The following is a 22120-nucleotide window of genomic DNA, read 5'->3' on the forward strand; positions in this document are numbered from 1 at the left end:
TTGTAACTGTTCTCACTTCACAGTTATAGACCGATTCTATATGTGTTTATTCAGAAATAAGGCCCACTGAATGTAATAGGACAGTCATCCCCAAACTTGGCCCTCAAGCTGTTTTGGGACAACAACTCCCATCATCCCTAGCTAACAGGACCAGTGGTCAGGGGTGATGGGAACTGTAGCCCCAAAACAGCTGGTGGGCCAAGTCTGTAATAGGACTTGCTGCTAACTATAGGATCTCAGCTTTAATTATATATACAGTGGTACCTCGGTTTACAAACTTAATCTGTTCCAGAAGTCCGTTCTTAAACCAAAGCCATTCTTAAACTGAGGCACATTTTCCTTAATGAGGCCTCCCACCGCTGGTGCCCTTCCATCGTTCGGATTCCGTTCGTAGACCGAGGCAAAGTTCGCTAACCAGAACACTACTTCTGGTTTTGTGGAGTTTGTATACTGAGTTCATAAACAGGGCTGTTCTTAAACCAAGGTGCCACTGTAGTTCTGTGTTACAAGCTGGGTGCTGTAGAAGGAGAGGATGGAGGAAGCCTACTCAGATTGGATTCTTCTTTCTAAAGCACCCACCCAAAAAACCTATTTGTAAATGCCTTCGTATATGACAGAAGCAGTCAAATGTAGCTGCTCCCTGCCTCTCAAAGAAAAACGGAGCTGGCCCAGATTGACAATCCCCAACATCTCATAGTCAGCTGACAAGGCCACAGATTGAATACTTGACACTGAACGCGGTGGAGTTCTGGTCTGAAGTATATTGCTACATAGCCCTTGGGCAATAATAGCACCTGCTGTCCTTTATATGCCTCACCTCCTGACGTACTCTCGTATTCCTTACAGCACTGTAGGGGGGTGGTACTCCTGCGTTCATCCTGGGCAACCCAGCTCTGTTGCTGGCAGGAACTGGATTAGCAGGAAGAGCTTTCTGAGGTGGTCGTGGTCTGGAAGAATCCTGGGACAAGAAAGTAAGATCTAGCAGGGATCTTCTTTTAAAACAACAACAACCTTCCAACTATCCAGTTGCCAGGATGGGCAAAACTCTGTGTTATCTTTATTCCCTGCTTTATGATCTACAGAAATGTTAGGCACCAGGAAAATAGAGCAATGCATTTTTATTCTTCAGAAATGCATGTAATGAGGCAAAAGTCTGGATTTCCCTTTCAGAAAAGAAAAATATGGCCTTAATTCATTTGCATGTGAAAACACATGCAAAAGTTTGGGGCTGAGCTCATGTGAAGCACAGCCAACTGGCAAAAGGATGTAAGCCAATATAGCTATACTTGTGTTTTTTCAGTGTTGATATACACAGTTGGTGGGGAGGGGCAATACCTGTCCTGCTTCTACCAAATGCATTTTTCCATACTGAAGCAGAATTAACTATACTAAAGTTTTATTAGCCCTCATTTACTAATATGTACCAATAGTAAGGCCAAAATCAGCTCTTAGGCACCATTAACTCACATATTCACTCTATTTTTAGCAAGCTGTGGGAACAAGTTATTTCCACGGGTGTAAAGATATCAATCCGTATAAAAATACTCACTTGAGAAACAATGACTTTTGGTGCTGGTGGCGCTGGCCTGCTTGGAGGAGTTCGCTTGGGGAAATTATTTGCCTCACTCTGGTACCCCAGAAAGGGAGGTTTCTTTGTGTTAGCTGGAAGAGCAGGTGGTGGTGGTGGTGGTGGTGGTTGTGCATGAATTTTGAGCTCTGGAGGTGGTTCACAGTAGAGCACTTCAGGCTTTGCAGGGATATTCAGTATGCCAATAGCCTGCATGCAATCACACAAAGAGCTGGTGATCTTTCCAAAATCACTCCTGCATTTACATTGTCTAGGTTTATTCCTGCTGAGACACTTCAAATGACCCAATATGAATAGATTTATTAACCAACCACAGAATCTCAGTGCTGCTTACAAACACCATGCATTTAAAGCATCCCCCCAAAATCCTGGAAACTATAGTACGTCAAGGGTGCTGGGAATTGTAGCCCTGTGGTGGGTAAATTGCAGTGCCCAGGAATTTTTAGTGTGCGTGTGTGTTCTTTAAAAGTACACAAAGTCCTGGTCCCATATACATTTTGTTCCCTGAGCACTCCTTGGGTTTATTTATGAATTTTTCCAATTTCTCTCCCACTACTTGGCTCCATTAAAGCCCTTAGGGTGAGTTACATCTAATATAAACAATACAAATGAATTCTTTAAAACATTGACATTAATACATTCATGCTGGGTCAAATGCGTGCAGGCAATCATTTACCGTGAGAAAAGGTGCTCGCGAGAGCCCAAAGAGGTTCCCTAAACAATCACTTTCACCTTTTGTCTCTAGGATGTAGCAAGAGAAGCAGCTTTGCAGTTCCAGCAGATTGATTGATTGATTGATTGATTGATTGATTGATTGGATCATGTGTTTTATAATGCATGGGAATTATCAGCATGGATCAATACTGGGTTAGCAATACAGTGGTACCTTGGTTCTCGAACTTTATCCGTTCCGGGAGTCTGTTTGACTCCCAGAACTGTTCAAAAACCAAGGTGCGGCTTCCAATTGGCTGTAGGAGCTTCCTGCACTGAAGCAGAAGCCATGTCGGATGTTTGGCTTCCAAAAAACATTTGCAAACTGGAACACTTACTTCCAGGTTTGCGGCGTTCAGGAGCCAATTTGTTTGTCAACTAAGCTGTTCAAGAACCAAGGTTCTACTGCATAGAGAAGATCAGGTGTTATTCAACATGGCAGCTGTAAGTAGTTTCAGCTTTCAGGTACCTTTCTCTGTTCCTGGGGGGTTTTCAGCTTGAAGGCTGGGTTAGCATGCCCAGTCACACCACTCTGAATGGGAGGAGCGGTACTGCTTGGGGAAAACAACAGGAAACAAATATTACAAGGAAGCTGCCTCTCATGGTATATATTTAACCATTTCATGTAGCTGAGTCAGAATCATGTATCAAAAACAACAAACCCAAATAATCTAATTTAGGATAGAATGGGAGCGAGACTGAGATGTCTGGCTCCCATTCTATCCTAATTTAGATTATTGGAACAACGTTTTTGCAAGAGGCCAATATATATTGTAAGTTGATTTGAGTTTATTTTTTGTAAGTTAAAAAAGGAGACTAATAAGTGAATATAAATATAAATAATAATTATAATAATCTGGCCAACTCAACTGCAATAATTCAGGCTCATTTACGGGCAGTGAGTACTGTTGATAAATCTAAACTAAATTTTGCAGCAGGAAGTCTCTGCATGATGAACACTAAATGGGCTAAATGTCTGAGGTGGGAAGTAATTGGAATTTCCTAAAAGAAGAAAGGAACTAGTTTAAACACCTTCCCTTTTCAGTATCTATATCTTTGTTGTTGCATATGCAAGAAATACATTTGTTTATCAGTATATCTGTATCCTGGCCTTTCTCCAAGGTGCATGGTGCGCAAGGCAACTTGCACATGCAATCCCAGACTTCTTTATCCCGGCATCAGAAATGGAAACACATCTGTTACTGTCATGCTATAAATATTCACCTGAACTGCTGCATTTTCTTTGGAGGAATGAAAGCCTGCTTTAGTGGCACAAGCCTGGCTCTCCATTTATAGCAGCAAAAAGCAACTCCAATTGCAATCAAAAGCAAGATGGAAAGGACTCCTATTATGATTGGGAAAGGACCTGAGGGGGGGGGAAATAGACATATCAATATTGTTATAAGTCCTCCTTTCACATCGTTTTCCCCACCCCCCATGCCATGGTGACCAGTGAGTGGAAGAGGGAATTTCAGTAAGTTCTACCTATGTCATAATGTTGCCCAGGAACCTGCCATGCCCAGATGCCAGATGCCACAAGTCAAGATAGGTTAAGAGTTATAGGACCACAGACAGCTCCAAGAGAGCAATTTGCCCCAACAAGGTTGAGCGCAGACCCAGGCTTTACACCTCTACACCCATACCACCCCTTCCAGGCTCTACCCCCTGGTGGATTATTAAAGGGTCAACCCTTTGGCCTGAAGGTGAGCACTCCTCTCCATCCCATAGCCTCATCCCAGGTGTGTGCTCCTTGCACTGGTGGATGGGTAAGGTACTATAGGATGCATTCGGTTCCTACAGATTCAGGGAAAGGTGCCTGTGAGGGTCTCAGCTCTGGCCCTACAAGCCCTGGTGACTTGGGAGCTTGTTCTATTGGCTCCTGTCTGTCAGCCTTAGACTCAACAGTGTCCCAATCTCCAGCAGCTGGTCTAGCTCCTTAGCTGGAGTCTCTGGGCCATAGCTCAGTGGTACAGTACGTGCCTTGCAAACAGAAGGTTCCAGGTTCAATCCCTGGCATCTGCAGGTAGATCCTGGACAGACTTCTTCCTCACATCCTGGATAGCAGCTGCTGGTCTGTGTAGTGGACCAGCAGCAACTATCCAGGATGTGAGGCCCCAGATGCTGTTGGACTACAATTCCCATCATCCATAGTTAGCAAGGATGATGGTAGTTGTAGTCCAAGAACATATGGAGACCCAAGGTTGAGAAAGGCTGGTGTAGGCAATACTTTACTAGATGGACCAATGTTCTGACTCATTATAAGGCAGTTTTCTATAGCTGCTGGAATCTGGAGTTATGACAAAAACTCCGCCTGCCAAATTCCATCACCCACTCAGCTATATAGGTACAGGTTCCCTTGCCCTCTATTGTATCTAGTTACCTTAATTCCCTCCCACCCCCTTCAGATTTCCTTAATTTCCCCAAATAACATAAGTCACACCCACTTTTTTGAGGCATAGGCCCACTGTCCAGGCTTCCTCCATTCCCAGGTTTATTGCAAAATGGAGGTGCCCATCCACTGAAACAATGGCAGTTCTGGTTGTTGTTGCAAATCTGTAGAGAGAACAATGAGGAAATTTGACATTACCCTTTCCTTGTTAGCAGAAACATCACACACTATGATCATTCCAATCCAAAAGCACAGCAGGGTGGATTTGTAAGGAGCGCTTGCACCTTCTGTTGACAACTGTTAGGGCTCAACAACACTACATCTATATGAAGAATGTCTCATCTCCCCCTCCCCCACCCCCAAAAAGTCATGTCTAATACCACCCAGCCTTCCTAAGAATTGCAGTGGAAATTCCTATCATTTCTACCAACCAAGTTCCAATGGATATGTTTTCGCCCTTCAAAAGTATACTGGGATATATGCACATTCCCGAAATGCGACCAAACTGACTTTCCACTATTTTTAACCTCCCAGCAAATGTTTCCTGTAACATTGTCTGGCCATGATGGGCGTGGATAGCTTCTTCTCAAAAACTGCAACATGGCTGAAGAACAACTAGCACATCCAACACATAGTATCCAAGGTCTACATAACACTCAACAATCCCCCTATGCCAAACAAATCCATGAAGACCTCAATCTGACATCTATGTTTGAAAGCCCATCCATAAATGCATGCAGTTGTACAGGAAGCCATTCTAGCAGGCCACAGGGCAGAGTAGCTAACATGGTACCCTCCAGATGTTCTGGAATAACACTAGCTATGGAGGAGGAATCAGTTTTCAGTGGATTTATAAACAAATTTTAATTTTTTTGAGGCGGGCCAGGGTCTGAACCAGTTGAGCTTTGCTCACATCAGTTTGTCTATTTATGCAGGGGTTGTGTTCTGAGGCACTGCATGTGTCAGTGAAATCACATATATTTCCTCCTACAGATAGAAATAAAAATCACTAGTTGAATGGGCAAGTAGCACAGAGTTTCGTATTAAGAAGGCAGAAACCAAGATACCTACTCCATGGCCATTGCACTTCTTCCCACAGTCTCCAGTGTCAAAGAAGGAGGTGTTTCTACAGCGCCCTTCAAAGCAAATCTGTAGGAGGAAGACAGGCATTCAAGATAAAACTGAAGCAGTACTATGAAATGTATTCCTAGGCTGTGAGATAATCAAAGCTGCATCCATTACTTCACTCCACAGATAATACTGCTGCTCTTGGTAGCTGCTGGAGTGGTGGAACAAACAGAAGTCAAAAGGTGGTGGAAGAATGGCAAAAGCCACTTATTATTGTTCTGTGGTTCCCCTCCACAGCTTGCTGATCTGCTGACATGAGGCTGAACAAGAATTATTTTGCTTTCACAGATCTGTAGTGTTCCACCCAACATTTGACGTGGTGGAGCTGGTGAAACACAACCAGCCTCAAGCCTCACAGCATTCCCTTGTATTGAGCACAGTTCTCAAAAGGATACAAGGGATCAAATTTGGGGGTTGGGAACATTCCCTCCCACATGGAGCTGCTTTCCAACAAGCACATGACAATGAGCACACTCATTGTCATGGACTGGTTGGATGGCAGGAGGCACAAGCTAGGGAACCCCCAAGGGAAGAAGACTCAGAGCCAGGGGAAGTGGTGGTGGGGCGACAATGGGTGGTCCAGAGGAAAAGAGGGAGTAGATTGGGAGGAGGAAGCATCAGAAGCTGAAGCGGCAACAGGATTTAGTGAGGAGGAAGAGCATGGGGCAGAGAGCAGTCCAGAATCAGAGGCAGAAGAGGAAGGGGGCATGGGACAGAGATGAAGTAAGCTGCTGAAGAAGCAAGGGAGTCCCCCGCTCCTACTATGACCAGCTCCGTGTCCTTCCTGGTCTCCCAGAACATGCAGAGAAATTAGGAGGACAGAGCAATGAGAGACAAAACACAGCCTTAGGCTGCTGGGGGAAAGAAGTTGAAGAGGAACCTTACAGAGTGGTGGCAAGGTGGTGACCTTCAGCCCTCGCAACTGCCTCACTGGGGCGAGACCTACTGGGAAGAGTTGCTGTGATCACTAGGCCTGTGCTATTTTGGTTTCTTTGAATAAAGAGCTAACTTCACTGGAACTGGTGTTTTTTCTTCTGACCTACTCCTGGCTCTGGTTCCTGACACTCATTTCTGAAGAGAGTTCCACTTGTTGTTGTTTTTTCTTTTTCAAAGCTGTATCAAACCTCTGAAAAAGTGGCACCACTCAGGTGCTTTGAAAACAAAACAAACTGAGCTCTCTTCATAGCGCACAGTTGGAAAAGGTGCCAGAGCATTGTAGGCAACCTGCACTTACATGACTGTCCCCACACTTCGTTCCTGCCATCACAAGGCCCGGGTCTAACATGTCACCTTCGTCTTCATTTCGGTATACATGAGTCCCACGACAGAATATGTTCCTTCCGTCTAACGTGATAGTCGTGTCAATTGCAACGGCATTGGACTCCAAAGGCTTGGAAGCAGAACTTTGGCACTGTATCTTGCCACACTTAGCATCTCTGGAAAGTGAAAATAGTGCATGAGAACCTGAGCATTCTGGCTAAAGTGTCAGCTTTTCTTCACATTCAAGAAACTATCATTTCCATCCTACAAAATGAGCAAATCTGAGACAGAGAACTTTCTATGGGACCAGGAGCTAACGTTCCTTAGGCACAACTAATGGTGTATTTGCATCAACTTTTCCCTGGATATATCTTGGGATCACCCTCAAAGGAGTCAATGCTTAGAGTCAGGCTTGGTTTTGAGAAATAAAGTTTCTCATTAGAGTTTCTCACGAGGGATCACCTAAGCTTCCTCCTTAAAAGATTGGTGGCAACCCATCAATAAGTAGTACCTGCGGTGGCCAGCTGGGCCCACTCTTTTCTAAGTAGCAGATTTGTTCACAAACGAGCACCTCACACAGTTCATTTCACATAGTAGGCTTACTCACAAGTCATGCTGCTTTTCTTTAGATGCAAACCACACACTCAGAAAACCAGCGGATGGATATTTTGAAAAAGTGTGACCCGAAAGAATAGTTTACGTTCACATGGCATGAACATTCACTAAAATATTCAATATAAGCAACTGAATATTGCTAACAAAATTCCTAAGAAACCAGAAGTCATCTTCAGCCAGTTACAATAGAAAACTGATTATTTTTAAGCCTTTAACCTGTAAGGACACCAATCCCACCCAGCATAGTTGGATCTGCTTTCTACCTTAAGTTGCACTTCCTGTATCGGCCATTGATATCCTTCCCACAGTTCCCATAGGAATCGCCAGCAGCATTAACCCTCTCAAAGCAGATGTCAGGTGCTGGCCTTGCTCCTGCATGGAAGAGATTCATGTAACTGATTTTTGTGGAAGATAGTAGCTTACCCAAATCTGCCAACCACCAACTTTCTACCATGGCAGTAGATGTGAACTCTCTATTGTCGTTTACAGGTGAAGAGCAAAAAACCCAACAGCAACACTAAGAAACCGAGGCATACGAGATACGTCATCAGTATCACTCCCCCTGTGGCACAGGATAGCATAGCGTTTCTCAAACTTGGGTCTCCAACTGTTGTGGAACTACTACTCCCATCATCTCTGACCACTTGTCCTGCTAGCTAGGCATGATAGGAATTGTAGTCCAACAACAGCTGAGGACTCAAGTTTGAGGAAAAACTGGCTAGCATGACTGTGGATTGCTACAAACAGTGGAAATGTAAGAGATATGTGTAATGTGCTCCACACGTAGCTTACGAAGCAACTTTTCTTGGTATGTGGAATCATGAGAATTCCATACTCCTTCTAAAGATTTTTTGTTCTGCGTGGTTGTGAAGAAATTCAAAAAGCTATTCCCCACCATTCAAAATATCATAGGCAAGAAATAGGGAAGTGGGGACCAAGATTAAATTGTTTGCTAAAACCATATTTATTTAAAAGGCAATGTCTTCCATAATTTTCAGAGACCAGGAGATTCAGTTTTTGACAATCTGGATAGAAAATTACTGGTAGAGTAAAAGGAATGGTTTTCCTCGTTCCATTTGGTTGGACTGCTACCAGCCACAATAAAGGTATGGACCCATAGGTTGATCATATTCAACCGGGGACAGGGCTGTGTAGCAGAAGGGATTTTAGCATATGCAATTTCCCTTGAACCTACTGCACTGTGATAGGAGAAGCTGCTCCTGCTAAAATTCATTCTACTTAACTATTAAGAGCACACAAGTCACGGTTGCATCTGGTCACAGCATCTGGTCACAGCAGACTCAATGGATGTAAAGTCCATTCCCCAATTTATCATTTTCCCTGCTCCTCTGTCCTAATACAGCTCCATCCCTCAAGCTCAGGATATCAGCAGGGGAACAATTTGCTCCTTCCCTTCCCTAGACCCCATGCTGTTTGAAAAGCCCCCCACCCCATTTAGTCACATGTCCTTCCTTACCATATCCCCAGAGCTGCAAGCACTGCTGTTCGTACGTGAGGCACATTCCGCTGTAGCAATACGCCCTGCCACTCGCACAAGGAGTGCCATCCAGTTGGTAGAAGTTTGCAGGGCAGAATGGGGATTTGCCTGTACAGTATTCTGGCAGGTCACAAGGTCTGGCTTGTTCCCGGCAAAGAGTCCCCGGTGAAATCAACTAAAGAAAGAGGAAACAATTAAAAGAGTTGCTCCAGGGTAAAACTCAGGTAAGCACACCTGGTGACTTAAGTGAACAGGTTCATCTTTCAGCCTGTTGGTTTCCCATAACTTCTTCTAAGGTTTATGATTTTATAGAATACCAGTTTGAATAGGTATGCACTGGTGTACCTATTCCATCAATCCAGCAGTCCCTCAACCTTGTGGGCACACTGTATTGGTCAGCAGCAGCAGCAGCAGTGACAGGAGGGTGGCTTCTGGGCACTGCTGCACCCTTGTTTGTCCTTAATGACATAGGTTCGATCCCCAACATTTCCATTTTTTAAAAGATCTCACTCAGACAGCAGTGCTGGTAAAGACCACTGAGGAGCTTCTGTTACTAGCCAGAGTAGACAGCACCAGGTTAGATGGGAAGGACAGGGAGCAGCCTATGTCTGTATTCTGCACAGTGCCTGGAATATACTGCTGGCACAACATAAAGTTTCAGCACAATGACAGGGCAGAAGAGAAGTATCCGTGCTCACACAAAACACAATGAATCTCGTGTGCAGAACTCTGAAGGACTAACAGCTGCTCCTCACCATCATCAGGGCTACGGTGACTGCTATAAAGTACGGTGATTGTCAGCCTTGTTCCAGCTGTAGGCAGCTGACACCATGTAGAGCAGGTGTAGGGAACCTTTGGCATTCCAGATGCTGATGGATTCCAACTCCCATCATCCCTGGCCATTGGCCATGCTGGCTGTGGCTGATGGGAGTTGTAGTTCAGCAACATCTGGAAGACAAAGGATTCCCTGAAACTGATGGAGAGGATTAAAATGTTGCAGTTGTCTGCAAAAAGATGGAAATTGCCTGGAGAACGACTGGACCTGATAAACTGGCCACAAACAGAGCCAACATGTGCAGTGGTGGTGGTGATGATGATGATGATGATGATGTGCTGCCCATCTGTCTGGGTTGCACCAGGCACCTGATTCTAATGGAAGTCGGCATTTGGAGAGGAGCATGGAAGCAGTTAACATACCAAGACTATTTTAACTACACTTGCCTAGGAAAACTGAGACGTAAAATGAGACACAGGCATCTGCACCCCACCCGAGCCTACTGCTACAGATTTATCAGCCGGTTGGCTGGCAAAGGAATTCAGCTTTGGGTAGTGTAAAGCAGAACAGAAAGCTATTAAGCGAGATACAAGGCAGTTTAATCCCCCTGGAAAACAGCCTCTGTGTGCCTAAGTACATGTTTTGTCTCCCTAGCATTGAAGCGCCCGCAGCGCAGAAAAAGAAATACCAATAACTGGTAATAGAATCGAGCAGGGAGGCCCCACACCAGCCAGTTGCCTGCTTTGAAAGACAAGCCATCCACTTGCAGTTGCTATATCCCATAAACACAAGGCGGCACCAGTATAAGCCAAAACAGCTGGCGGGGTGGGGGCTGGGGCTGAGGAGTAGGTTTCCCACAAGACGAGAAAATAGGTGGCTCTTTCACAGTCTCGCTTAGGCACACAAACACCTGTAGGTTTCTGTCCAGCAGTAACAGAAGGCATTTCAATAAAAATCCAGCCTGACGCTAGCAAAATATACTTGTGGCATTGTCAAAAGCGGTTTGTGCATATTTAAATGACCAGGTCTCCCTGCAGTGACTGCAGAAGTGGGGCTTGATCACTTGGTTTGCTGTTTCTGTGTTTACTATAAGGAAAGCTACATATTTCAACCCCTGTGCCCAGTTTACTGTTGAAAGTGCTATGCATGTGTTCTTCCATTTAAAGTGGAGTACTTTTTATATCTGGGTTTCCTAAAAGAAGTGTGACTCTAACATGCAAACCAGCCAAAGACAGAACAAGGTCACAGTCTCCCTCCCTCTCCTTCTCAGTTATTGTCCTATAAACAGGAAAGCAAACCTTTATTTGTTGTGCTGTACAGAGAGGAACCAAGTAACCCCACCTTGCAGAGGTGACAGCAAGTTCCATGGGCACACTCAGCACCAGGCTTCAGAGAGCAATTAGAGGCATTGCAACAAGGATTATTACATTCCTAAGGGAGAGGGGGGAGAAACAAGACACGTGCTGTGTTTACAGGGCAGACAAAAAAACACCAGGGAGCATTGGGCTGCTTTCCAGGGCAGGTTGTAAGGTTGTAACTGCATGTGCAGTTGGTCTTTAAACCACACACATAACAAATAACCTGGAGCGAGCTCCAAGCACATTTTCTAACTGTATTACTACCTCCATAATGTGCTTGGGAGCTGCCAGAATTATCAAACTGCAGCAATTCTCACATAAATTTTATCATTGTCATTCTTTTATTTGATTGCCAAATCGCTTCCCATGAGATTGTGCATCTAGTCTAGTTTTGTGCTTTTGTCACAAGAAAAATTGTCTTCCAGATGCCACAAGACTCTTGGTTCTTTAGTTGCAAAGGGGATTTGGAATTACAAACAGCCCAGTAATCATTCTATGGGGGTGGGAGGGGGACAGAGGCAGAACTATTCCAGGTTTACAGAGAGTGTTTGTGTTGCTGATATGTCACTGGAACATAATTCCATTTTCTCTCTCTTCTTATGTTGCAGCCTATGTTTTAGTTTTTAAAAGTTGTTGTAACATGGATAAGGGAAAGTCGTGCCAGTGACCCCTTTGATCATGAAATAAGTCCAAAGAGAGTTACCTCTTCTTCTCCACAATCACACTCTTCCCCTTCCTCCAGGTAGCCATTTCCACATCTCTGTCCTCCGTATAAGGTCTTGGTATCTGGCATATTGTAAAGACACATCCCTCCACCAGACTGCAGGTACCTGTCCAGCTCCTTCATATTGCATCTGTTGAACACCCTGGGGAATGGGTCCCTGCAAGCAAGGAGGGCACATTGTTTTGAATGGATTGGGAAGTAATGCATTACAGTGACACAAGAAAATATTTTGTTACTAGAAACCACCAGAGAACAATGCTTCCTTTCCGTATCGGTATATCATTACTGTGTCAAGTGAATGGCAGGCACAACAGAATTGCCCCTTTTGCATTTAAGCAGGAATCTGTCCTGTACCAAATATTTGGGGGGGAGGGGGAGTGCTGTTTCATTTTATCACTGAACTTTAAGTGCTAGACTGTTAGAGCTTTCCTGACCTCTGAGAGAGTGAAAAACATGGTGGGTAGATTTATATTTGGGCTTGTCCACTGTTCCACCTGTCGTGTTGCTTTCCCCCAGAAAAACTGGCTCTTTACTGCTGAATTGGGGCAAACGCCAATCAGGTTTTCCGTGGATTGATGTTTGTACTGATTCAGCGGGAAAATGGCGGGGAAAACAGAAAACCACTTTGGCTCATGGCTAGAAGCACAGGGGAAGCAGAAAACTTCTCAGAAGTGTGGATGAGCCCCTGACAAAGTTATAATTCAGATTAAAGCTCCTTCCTCAAACCAGTCACAAATAAAGGAAAGCACTCTAATGCAACCCAGTTCGTAGCATGTTTTTACCAAACAATGAGAAGAGCCACCTCACCCTGTCGCAGCAGCCATGATGCAACCTCCATCTCTAGCGCTGGCCGTACAGCAGCCAGCCGCATCGTGGCTCATGCCAAAGTTATGGCCCATCTCATGGGCCATGGTGGCAGCAACTCCAATGGCATTTTCAGAGTGATCCTGTCCAGACAAGGAATCAAGGGTGAGAGTCAGTATACCACGTAGCAAAGTGTGAACAGAAATATGTATTATCTGGCACAGGAGATGGGCCTGTCCATCAGAACGCCCAATGAAGCATGGGTGCAAGATGCTCTCCTCTCCCTCAGCTGTGCAACATTCCCGGGAAGAACTACCCTCAGACTCAAGCCAGATATCAGGAACCTGTGCCCCTCCAGTTGCTGTTGGGACACCCAACTCCCATCATCTCAGCATATCCTGGACAGGGATGGCAGGAGTTGGGAGGGCAACATCTTTGGGAAGGGGGCAAACTGGAGTGACCACCCCAGGCTCCACACTCTGATAGGTACTAGGTACCAACAACCCTGCTGTTTCCCATCCACCCAGCGAGACTCTTCACCACCTTCTTTCCTATAGCGAGGCAGGGTGGGATCAGAGGGCCTTGGTGGCACCAAAGTGGCAGAAAAAGCAGGGGAATGTAAACCAGGGGGGCAGAGGGGCAGCTGCTGCAGCAGCAGTACAAGACAAAACATGAAGTGAGGTGGGGAAAGGGGTACCACTGCCATCACAATTAAGAGGATGGGCGGCAGAAGCAGGGAGAAGATGAAGGAATTGTGGGTGGGGGGTGGGTGCAGACAATGTCATTTGCCACAAGCCCTCTTAGGGATGCCCTGAGAACTGGAGTCCAACAGCACCTGGAAGATAACATGTGCCCCATATATGGTTTAAGCTAAGATCCCATGCATATCTACTCAGAAATAAATTTCACCGTGCTCAGTGGTACTCCCAGGTAAGTGTACATAAAACTGCAATTCTAGTTTACTGGGACGATGATCACAGGAATCTGTGATAGGGTCACATGTCATCTCAAGGAGTGCTCTTGGGGCAAGGGGTAGTCTCCTGAATCACCACCAAGCAATGTTAACTTGTGACCTTGCATTCTCTGGATGGTGGTTTCATCAGGCACAAAACAATATGGGAAGTATCCAGTGGAAGCGTGGGATGCTGTGCTGCTACTCATTTTGCTGGATCTTGTGCACAGCAACTTCCTGGAGGGTTGTGCTCTTTGTCAAGTTTAGGAAGCTTACCATATTCACTCCTCCAGACTGGTAGACAGAACACATGGCCATCAAGGGGGCTAAGCCAATTGTAGTACCGTGGAAGGACATCCCACTGAAACAGATTTGGAGAGACATTGCAGAGAAGAGCTGCTTGTCAAAGTGCCCAGCATTCCATAGGAGTCTGTGCTGCCCTTTCTCCACTGCCATCGCTGCAAGCAAACCTGGACAGGGCTGGGTGGCAGCGAGGTTGGGGCTGTGCAGTGCTCTGGTAGGGTCACCACATACAGTAGGTGTTCCCACTCTGCCCTGATCTCACTACCACCCTGCTATACCCCAGCACCGTTCCGATAAGCAGCAATGATCCCAGTGGTTCATTAAACACTGCAAACATTAAAGGAATCATACAAACAACAGCCTTTTGAATTGGTTTATGCATGCAGTTACATTTTAGAGGCAAATCTGGAAATTAAGCCTAAATTTGCAGCTTGCATTGCTTTCTCCAAAAATTACAAGTCAATACGAACCAATGCAAATCTTCTACAGTAGGGGTTGGCAAGACATGAAAGTTGTTGCAGGTATTTTTGAAACAGGATCTGCGTTTGGTCCTTTATACCAGGGATGGGGGCACACAACTAAAGTGTGACTAGTATCAACACAGTTACATAGAACAGTACCAGTTCACATTTAGTAACTAGAGAACTTGGAGCAGCAGTCATATTATTCCTATAAAAAGAACTTACGTGATTAGCTGGGCATTGTCGTGCTTTTTGTACATAAGCAGCTTACGCCTCCAAGCAAGAAAAGACCACAGGGTCGAATGTGGGTTCTCCGAGATGTCACACTTATTGTGGTCATTCCAAACCTCAAGCCCAACCAGAGCAACTCGTATGTTCAGAGATTTGTAAAACTAAGAGGTTGGAGAAAAGAAGAGCTAGAATTAATCACATGCCTCTGTTTCTACCATATTATAGCTCCAATGTGAGTTACATCTTCCTAGAATACAGTACACCCCATTCTTCCTTACCTAGCTCTCCTTGGGAAATAAATGTACATAAAACATGCAGCAAAAGTTGGAACTGAATTCTTTGTGATTCTTAAAGCTGTACTAGACATTACATGCAAATGCTCAGAATTTGCCACTGATTGCTTAAATATTTGGAAAAGCAGTTGGGAGGAGAGGGGATGTAAAGAAAAAAACAGCATAGGGTTAGGTTCTTAATCTTTTCACATGCCAATCATTTTTCTCCTTCAAATGTCCCCTGCAGTGGCTTTCCCCCATACAACAAATTTGTCCTATGAAATACACATTTGTATTATTATTATTATTATTATTATTATTATTATTATTATTATTATTTGATACACCAAAAAAGGGAAAAACAAAACAAGAACACAAACAAAACAGTAACAAAGACAATATTAATTACAAATCAATAAAGCAAAAAGTGTTCCTTAGACTATAGACCCAACCTCCCGTCCATTCCTTATTTCATTTATATATTATTTGTTGCCAATACACACTTTTATCTTAAATTAACTAATTATTGGTTTATCTTAAGTTTCATATCTTTCTTAAAGCTACTACTAAAATTATTCAAATACACATTTCGAACTTCACAGGAGAACAGCGACCTTGGGATGAAAGTTGGAATGATGGGAGGGGTGAAAGTTAAGCACTCCCCCCCCGCCATTTTTTTTAACAACAAATGAAACTCCCCAAACTCTTTTCTCATTTTTTAAAAAGCGAATATTCACTTATAAGCATGTAGTTAAGTCCTTAGCATTTGGCATCTTTCTTTAAAAAAAAAAGCAGTTTTCTCATAAAACGTAGCTATTTGGTCTCACCTTATCTACATAATTGGCAGCCTCCAGTAACTTATTTTTGGTTGCTTGAAGATCATAATTATGCTTCTGAAACTGGGGAGGGAAAAGCATTTCAGAATTATTCCATAAAATATCACTGCCATTCCTAACTCTGTGAAATTTATTCCTTTGAGATTCTGGCCTAACTCACGTGAGGAGCTGCCTGTTTTTACTGCCCAACTACCGGGGATTTGAAACTCACATTTCAATTTATCCCACGAACATTTACAAGCTTTAATAATTTCCTTGTACTCTGCGGGTGGCGCTGTGGGTAAAAGCCTCAGCGCCTAGGGCTTGCTGATCGAAAGGTTGGCGGTTCAAATCCCCGTGGCGGGGTGCGCTCCCGCTGCTCGGTCCCAGCGCCTGCCAACCTAGCAGTTCGAAAGCACCCCCGGGTGCAAGTAGATAAATAGGGACCGCTTACTGGCGGGAAGGTAAACGGCGTTTCCGTGTGCTGCGCTGGCTCGCCAGATGCAGCTTTGTCACGCTGGCCACGTGACCCGGAAGTGTCTCCGGACAGCGCTGGCCCCCGGCCTCTTGAGTGAGATGGGCGCACAACCCCAGAGTCTGTCAAGACTGGCCCGTACGGGCAGGGGTACCTTTACCTTTACCTTTACTCTGCGCTTCCAGAAAACACTTAAATAATTTTTTCGAATTCTTTAGATAAAAAGTTCAGCATAGTCTTTATATGGTCAAATTTGTGGAGCACATTTCAGGCACTTTTGTGCATTTCAGGCACCGCTGTAATAATCTCTAATTTTAGAAATGGAAAGGGTGAACAGCCCTTATGGAGGTACACAGCCCTTATGATGTGGCTTACACAGCAACATCAGAATGGCACCGAAATCAAAACCAGCTCTTAGAATAGCAGAGCCTAGAAACCCTTCTGGTCACCCGGTCTGTCCTAGCAGAATTAGTGTCACCACTCACCCCTGACAGATTAGTGGGGCTCATGGAAGAACAGTCCAGATGGCATAGATGCTAATGGTTTCTTGCTGCAGCTGACTGCCCACTAACCAGTGTTGGTTATTCCTCTGTATCAGGCTATTTGTAATTATAAAAAGAGCACAATCTCTCTGTCCTACATGACCGAACACAGTTGTAACATTATCCTGAAATGCCGCCTATACGTTTTTGGCAGGATTAGTTGTATTCTCCTCAAATGCACAGCATGCTATCTAGTAGTCAGTGTTCTAATCCCTGTCCCTCAAGCTCTGCTGGTTGCATCACCCACACTAGCCTCGGGGCAACTTATCCCATCCAGATGTTTGCATAGCAACCTCCATAAATTGCCGTGCTGGTTTTTGCAGACACCGCAGAGCAGATGTGGCTTCTGCTTTGCGGTGTCTGCAAAAAAACACCACCCAAAAACGGGTGTGATGTGCATGTCCCTTAAAATATTGTCTGTTAACTGAACATAGGTTGCTTGATCCAAGCAACTACTATTTGTGGGTCTGTTTTGTGAAGTGGGTTTTCCCCCCTTTTAGGGCGCGATTGGGGAAAAGGTTGCCTATTTTTCTATCTGATGTCTCCTTATGTATTTCTGTATTCACTTTGTCTAGTAAAAGGAGAGTGAGCAAACAACCAGAAAACCCAGAATGTTATTTTTCTCACACCACCTGCTCAGCTTCTCAGCGCCTACCTGTCAATTACCTGACATTACAATATCACCAGGTGAAATGTTCTCCTTTGCCTGCACAATTTGAAATCAAACCACAATAGCATAGGCAGGGAGTTTTGCAGGTGTCAATGACCAGCTGATTAATAGTGCCTCTAGACCAGTGTTTCTTGAACTCAGGTCACCAGCTGTGGATGGACTACAACTCCCATCAACCTTGACCACTGGGTCCCGCTAGCTAGGGATGATGGGATTTGTAGTCCAACCACAGCTGAGGACTCAAGCTTGAGAAACACTGCTCTAAACCCTGCTTTTGACAGGTAGCCACATCCTTTCCTGCCTCACACTTGGCACCACATATGTAGGGCAGGGAGCCATGACTTGAACAAGTGAACAGACCTGACAGGTCTACAAGTTAGATCAGTGGGCCAGAGGTACCCCACCACTGTCTGAGGCTGAGAAAAATGCAGTGGTTTGTCTACTCTGCTTGGAACAATTTGCAGCCAGTGGCCCAAGTGGGATTGCAGTTTTGGTTGTAAAATCCAAATGGCACTAGTTGTGATTAACTAAACACATTTGTTATGCATGATATTTATGCATAGAGAATTCAGAGAGACAAACTATAGCATAATGGAAGCCTTGTTTGTATGTGCATGTGTGCAGACACACAGATATGTCACAACAGTGGGAATGTGCCCTTTACATCAATTGTAAAATTGCAAGTGGGAAAACAACAGTTATGAAGAGATCCAGTTATGCAGAGAGGATCAAGTTACCTTGACATAAATTATATGAGCAGCGATGAAATCTTAGGAGAAGAGTGTGCCAGGAAAAAAAGCCATTAAAATAAAAGATGCGTGAATGACCTAATACTCTTGGGGATGGTTAACAAGACAAAGACCCAACTAGCTCCAGGTCACTGATTAGAAACAGATTCCAGGCACATGCAGACAGGATGTTTTTACATTTCTGTCAGTTGCTAACATACACAATATGAAATATATGAGTGCTCTCAATACAGTTTGATCCTTTGCTACATGTTTCAGCAGAAGGGTCTGCAGCTAAAAGAACAGGAAAAGAAAAGTATACAGATCTGGGATAAGGAGCATTGTTAAATCAGGTTTGGAAAACGCACATAAATTATACTCATTTTATTTCTATACCGCTTTGTATTTCTAAGAAAAAAATATCAAAGCATTTTAAAACACATTAAAACATCAAATAAAACAATCCAAGACAAAACATTCCTGTTTTGCTATTTTTGGTAGCTCACCAGGTCCAATTAACATATTAATTGGAGCAGGATATTTTGATTTTGTGTCATAGTTTTCTGTATTTTTACTTTAAAGCAGCCTCCAAAGTTACTATTAACACCAAAGGGATGGGGATATGGATGCAGGATCCCCCTACAGCTCCTTTTAAGTAAAAAGACAAATCACCAGAAGGTCCGATCATTGATCTCACATGTAATAATAGTTTGGCCCTGAACTGTCTATCCTGGGTTTGATTCTGGATCTGGTATAAATCCACGTCCCTCTTACCTCTGCATAATCAGCCACTAGAAGGAGCTCCACGTATTTCATAGACTGTTGGTCATCCCTCTTCACCTATGGTGACAAAAGTGACACATCCCAAACTGTTTCATGAGGCTCTTTGAAATCCAAAAAACACTTTTATTAAAAATGTACTCATTTTGTGAGGTTCAAAAATGTCACATATGCTGAAATAATTAGAAACTGTTTGTAGTCCTCATAATTTCAAGAGAAAACCCCACCTCTTCAGCTCAGATTTGAGGACAGTATAGGTGACGTGTGGGCAAAGAAGAGGAAGGAGAAGTTCTGTTATGGATTTTCAGCTCAGACTTCATTTTCCTGGGGTGGACCTAAGGCAAATTACTGTTTTTTAGCCTCAGTCCTTCATCTGTAATCTAGGAATAATGATGTGGCCTTTTTTATACTGCTGTTCCCATGATTATTGAGATAATACAAGTGAAGTACTTTAAACACTTAAGCATGAATCATCGTTTTTCTTAAAGCTTTCAAAACAGATGTCTTCTGGGATGCAACGGAATAATTCAGAAGTACTAACCCTGCGATAACTGGACCCGGCTGGGCTTGTCAATTCTCCAAGCCAATCCATAGCCTTTGATCCTGAATGCTGGTTTCCACAGGTACCCCTGGCAACGTTGAGATGTTCAGACCTGTAGATCAAGTGTTGCTCTTGGCTATGAGGCAGTGGTTCCAAGATATAACTGAGGTTGTTGCTCAATACTATAAGGCCACTGGAAGACAAAATCAATAAAGCAGAAGTTATGGAAGGGAAGTATTTACACTTCATTATTCCTCTGGGATTGCTCAGTCGCTAGAGCATCTTAATCTTAATCTCAGGGTCATGGGTTCGAGCTTCATGTTGGGCAAAAGATTCATGCATTTGCAGGAAGTTGCACTAGATGTCCTTCATGGTCTCTTCCAACTCAATGATTCCATAAATACAAACCAATAATCACCTAGCTTGGTGTATATTTTGCAGAATAATTTTTTACTGAATTTGTATAAAGGCCTGTTTTCAACAAAGGAAACTAATCTAGTATTGTTTCATGAGAATTGCCTATATAAAATTGGGTGTTTTTGCTCTCCCAGTTATTATTTATGCAGAATGACTGGGAACAATTTCTCAAATGAGATTGTTTTGAGTGCATTGTACCAAGGAAGAAGTGTTTGGCCTTAGAGATAGTTACACCCTTCCCCACCTGCTCACTTCCCCCCTTGAGAAGTACAAACATATGCAAGTGTTTAGCTTCTGTATTTCTCCAGTAATTCTGAAAGGACTTAGAACAACATGAAGGATACTGGCCAGCACATGGACCAACTCTACTGTAAATGAAAAATGAGGTTTCAAATGGTCATTTTGCAGCCAGGGATAAAATACCGGAAAATGGGGGGGGGAGGGTGAAAGTAGGCCAGCATGCACCTGCGATGCTTCCTATTTTGTGTGGGCTCTGTGTATTATGTCAGCCATAAATGGCCAGGATTTGCTTTGTTTACACTACTGGACAGTTTGTTTACATTAAAGTGACTTGAGGTCATTGAGGGATTTGGGGGGGAAATAAAAATTGGCCAAAACTGTTTCCTGACTGGATGGCAGCCCAGCTTTCAAATGGCTTTGAATAAAGGTGACCAAAAGGAAACCACATCCTGTTTATAAAAATAATCTCTTTAACTTGTCATTTCAGGAGGTCAAATCATCTCACGTGGAATAAATATGTGCATATCTGTACAACAGACTTGTGGCTAACATGGGATGTTATAGAATTCTGTTCTTGCGACGGGTAAATGGAAGAGAACAGCTTTTCAGAAGAAGCATGTATGTCAAGATTGCTATAAAATGCTGGCACTGAAAGGAAGAAATTCAGAATAATGTTGAGATAAAGAGATAAGATTCTAAGAAGGCAGGAAAGCAAGCATGCGGTGGAAACTGAAGATACTGAAATGAGTCTATTGATGATGAGATTTTATGTAAGATAGAATTCAGAGGAATAGAATCTTGAGTACCTAATGAACATTTCTTCAAATGGTGCTTGGAGGTGAAAATCTTAATGCAGATAACCTCCTTTTGAATGTACATTTCTGGGGATCCCTCACTGATGTCATTTGTCATTTCGGTATAGTTCAGTTGGTACAGCATGAGACTCTTAAATCTCAGGGTTGTAGGTTTCAGCCCCATGTTGAGCAGAAGATTCCTGCACTGCAGTGAGTTAGGCTAGATAACTCTTGTGGTCCCTTCCAACCCTACAATTATGTGGGGATTCTAAGTTTGAGCTGGGGCAACATAAGAACTGTTCTTGTGGCTTAGATCAGGGCATGGTCTTGCTGAAGCTACGCAGGTCTAGGTCTGGTCAGTGTCTGGATGGGAGACCACTTGGGAACCACATGTCTGCTGCACACGGTTCCATTGTAGGAAAAAAGGAGGATATAAGTGCAATAAATAAACAAATCAAATCTACCATTCTGTTACCAACAGTGTAGCTCAGTAGTCCAAGTCCAGCTCAAGTTGTTTCATTGGTCATGTTGTTCAGATGCCTGATTATCATCTTCCAAAGCAACTACTCTATTCTGAACTTAAAATTGGAAAGCGTAATGCTGGTGGTCAACAAAAGAGGTTGAAAGACTCTCTCAAGGCAAATCTTTAAAAAATGTAGTATAAACACTGACAATATGACAACGACATGTTTTTTTAAGCTATTCATTAGTTATTTTTAAGCCATACATGGAGGAATGGTGACAGATGTTAATGGGTATTAACTATGGCAGCTGTTACCAATCCATGAACACAGTCTTAACAGTGAGTCTGTAAGTGACTGTGGAGGCCAATTCTGGGTCTACACATCCTTCCCCTGTGGGGGCATAGGTTTTCAGGCAGGAGTTGATCACGGTGAGGATTTGCCAAGTGTGCCTTCCTCTTATCACGTTTCTCCCTTTCATCCTGAGTTCAAGTGTCTTCAAAGCCCATGACACCTTTGGTAAAGGCTGTTCTCCAACTAGAGTGCTCGCAGGCCAGTGTTTCCCAATTGTCTGATAGGGAATTACAA

General features: G+C 43.8%; 1 protein-coding gene across 2 annotated transcripts in view; it reads right to left on the minus strand.

Annotated features, from left to right (window-relative positions):
* The window catches only part of ADAM19 (ADAM metallopeptidase domain 19), a 50916-nt gene that overhangs the window by 3546 nt on the left and 25250 nt on the right, over positions 1 to 22120 (minus strand). The window contains exons 6-22 of one of the 2 annotated variants that reach the window (XM_053377117.1): positions 19621 to 19813; positions 19074 to 19139; positions 15897 to 15968; positions 14792 to 14958; positions 14079 to 14163; positions 12854 to 12993; positions 12026 to 12203; positions 11306 to 11395; positions 9169 to 9364; positions 7955 to 8063; positions 7051 to 7252; positions 5760 to 5837; positions 4744 to 4852; positions 3524 to 3665; positions 2769 to 2853; positions 1550 to 1777; positions 818 to 958 (exon numbers count right to left, since the gene is read on the minus strand). In XM_053377117.1, the coding sequence (XP_053233092.1) occupies positions 818 to 958; positions 1550 to 1777; positions 2769 to 2853; positions 3524 to 3665; positions 4744 to 4852; positions 5760 to 5837; positions 7051 to 7252; positions 7955 to 8063; positions 9169 to 9364; positions 11306 to 11395; positions 12026 to 12203; positions 12854 to 12993; positions 14079 to 14163; positions 14792 to 14958; positions 15897 to 15968; positions 19074 to 19139; positions 19621 to 19813 (2281 nt within the window). The remainder of the gene's footprint in view (positions 1 to 817; positions 959 to 1549; positions 1778 to 2768; positions 2854 to 3523; positions 3666 to 4743; positions 4853 to 5759; positions 5838 to 7050; positions 7253 to 7954; positions 8064 to 9168; positions 9365 to 11305; positions 11396 to 12025; positions 12204 to 12853; positions 12994 to 14078; positions 14164 to 14791; positions 14959 to 15896; positions 15969 to 19073; positions 19140 to 19620; positions 19814 to 22120) is intronic. The other variant, XM_053377118.1, reaches the window with a different exon arrangement.

The sequence above is a fragment of the Podarcis raffonei genome, chromosome 2 (assembly GCF_027172205.1).
Source record: "Podarcis raffonei isolate rPodRaf1 chromosome 2, rPodRaf1.pri, whole genome shotgun sequence".
NCBI classification, from domain to species: Eukaryota; Metazoa; Chordata; class Lepidosauria; order Squamata; family Lacertidae; genus Podarcis; species Podarcis raffonei.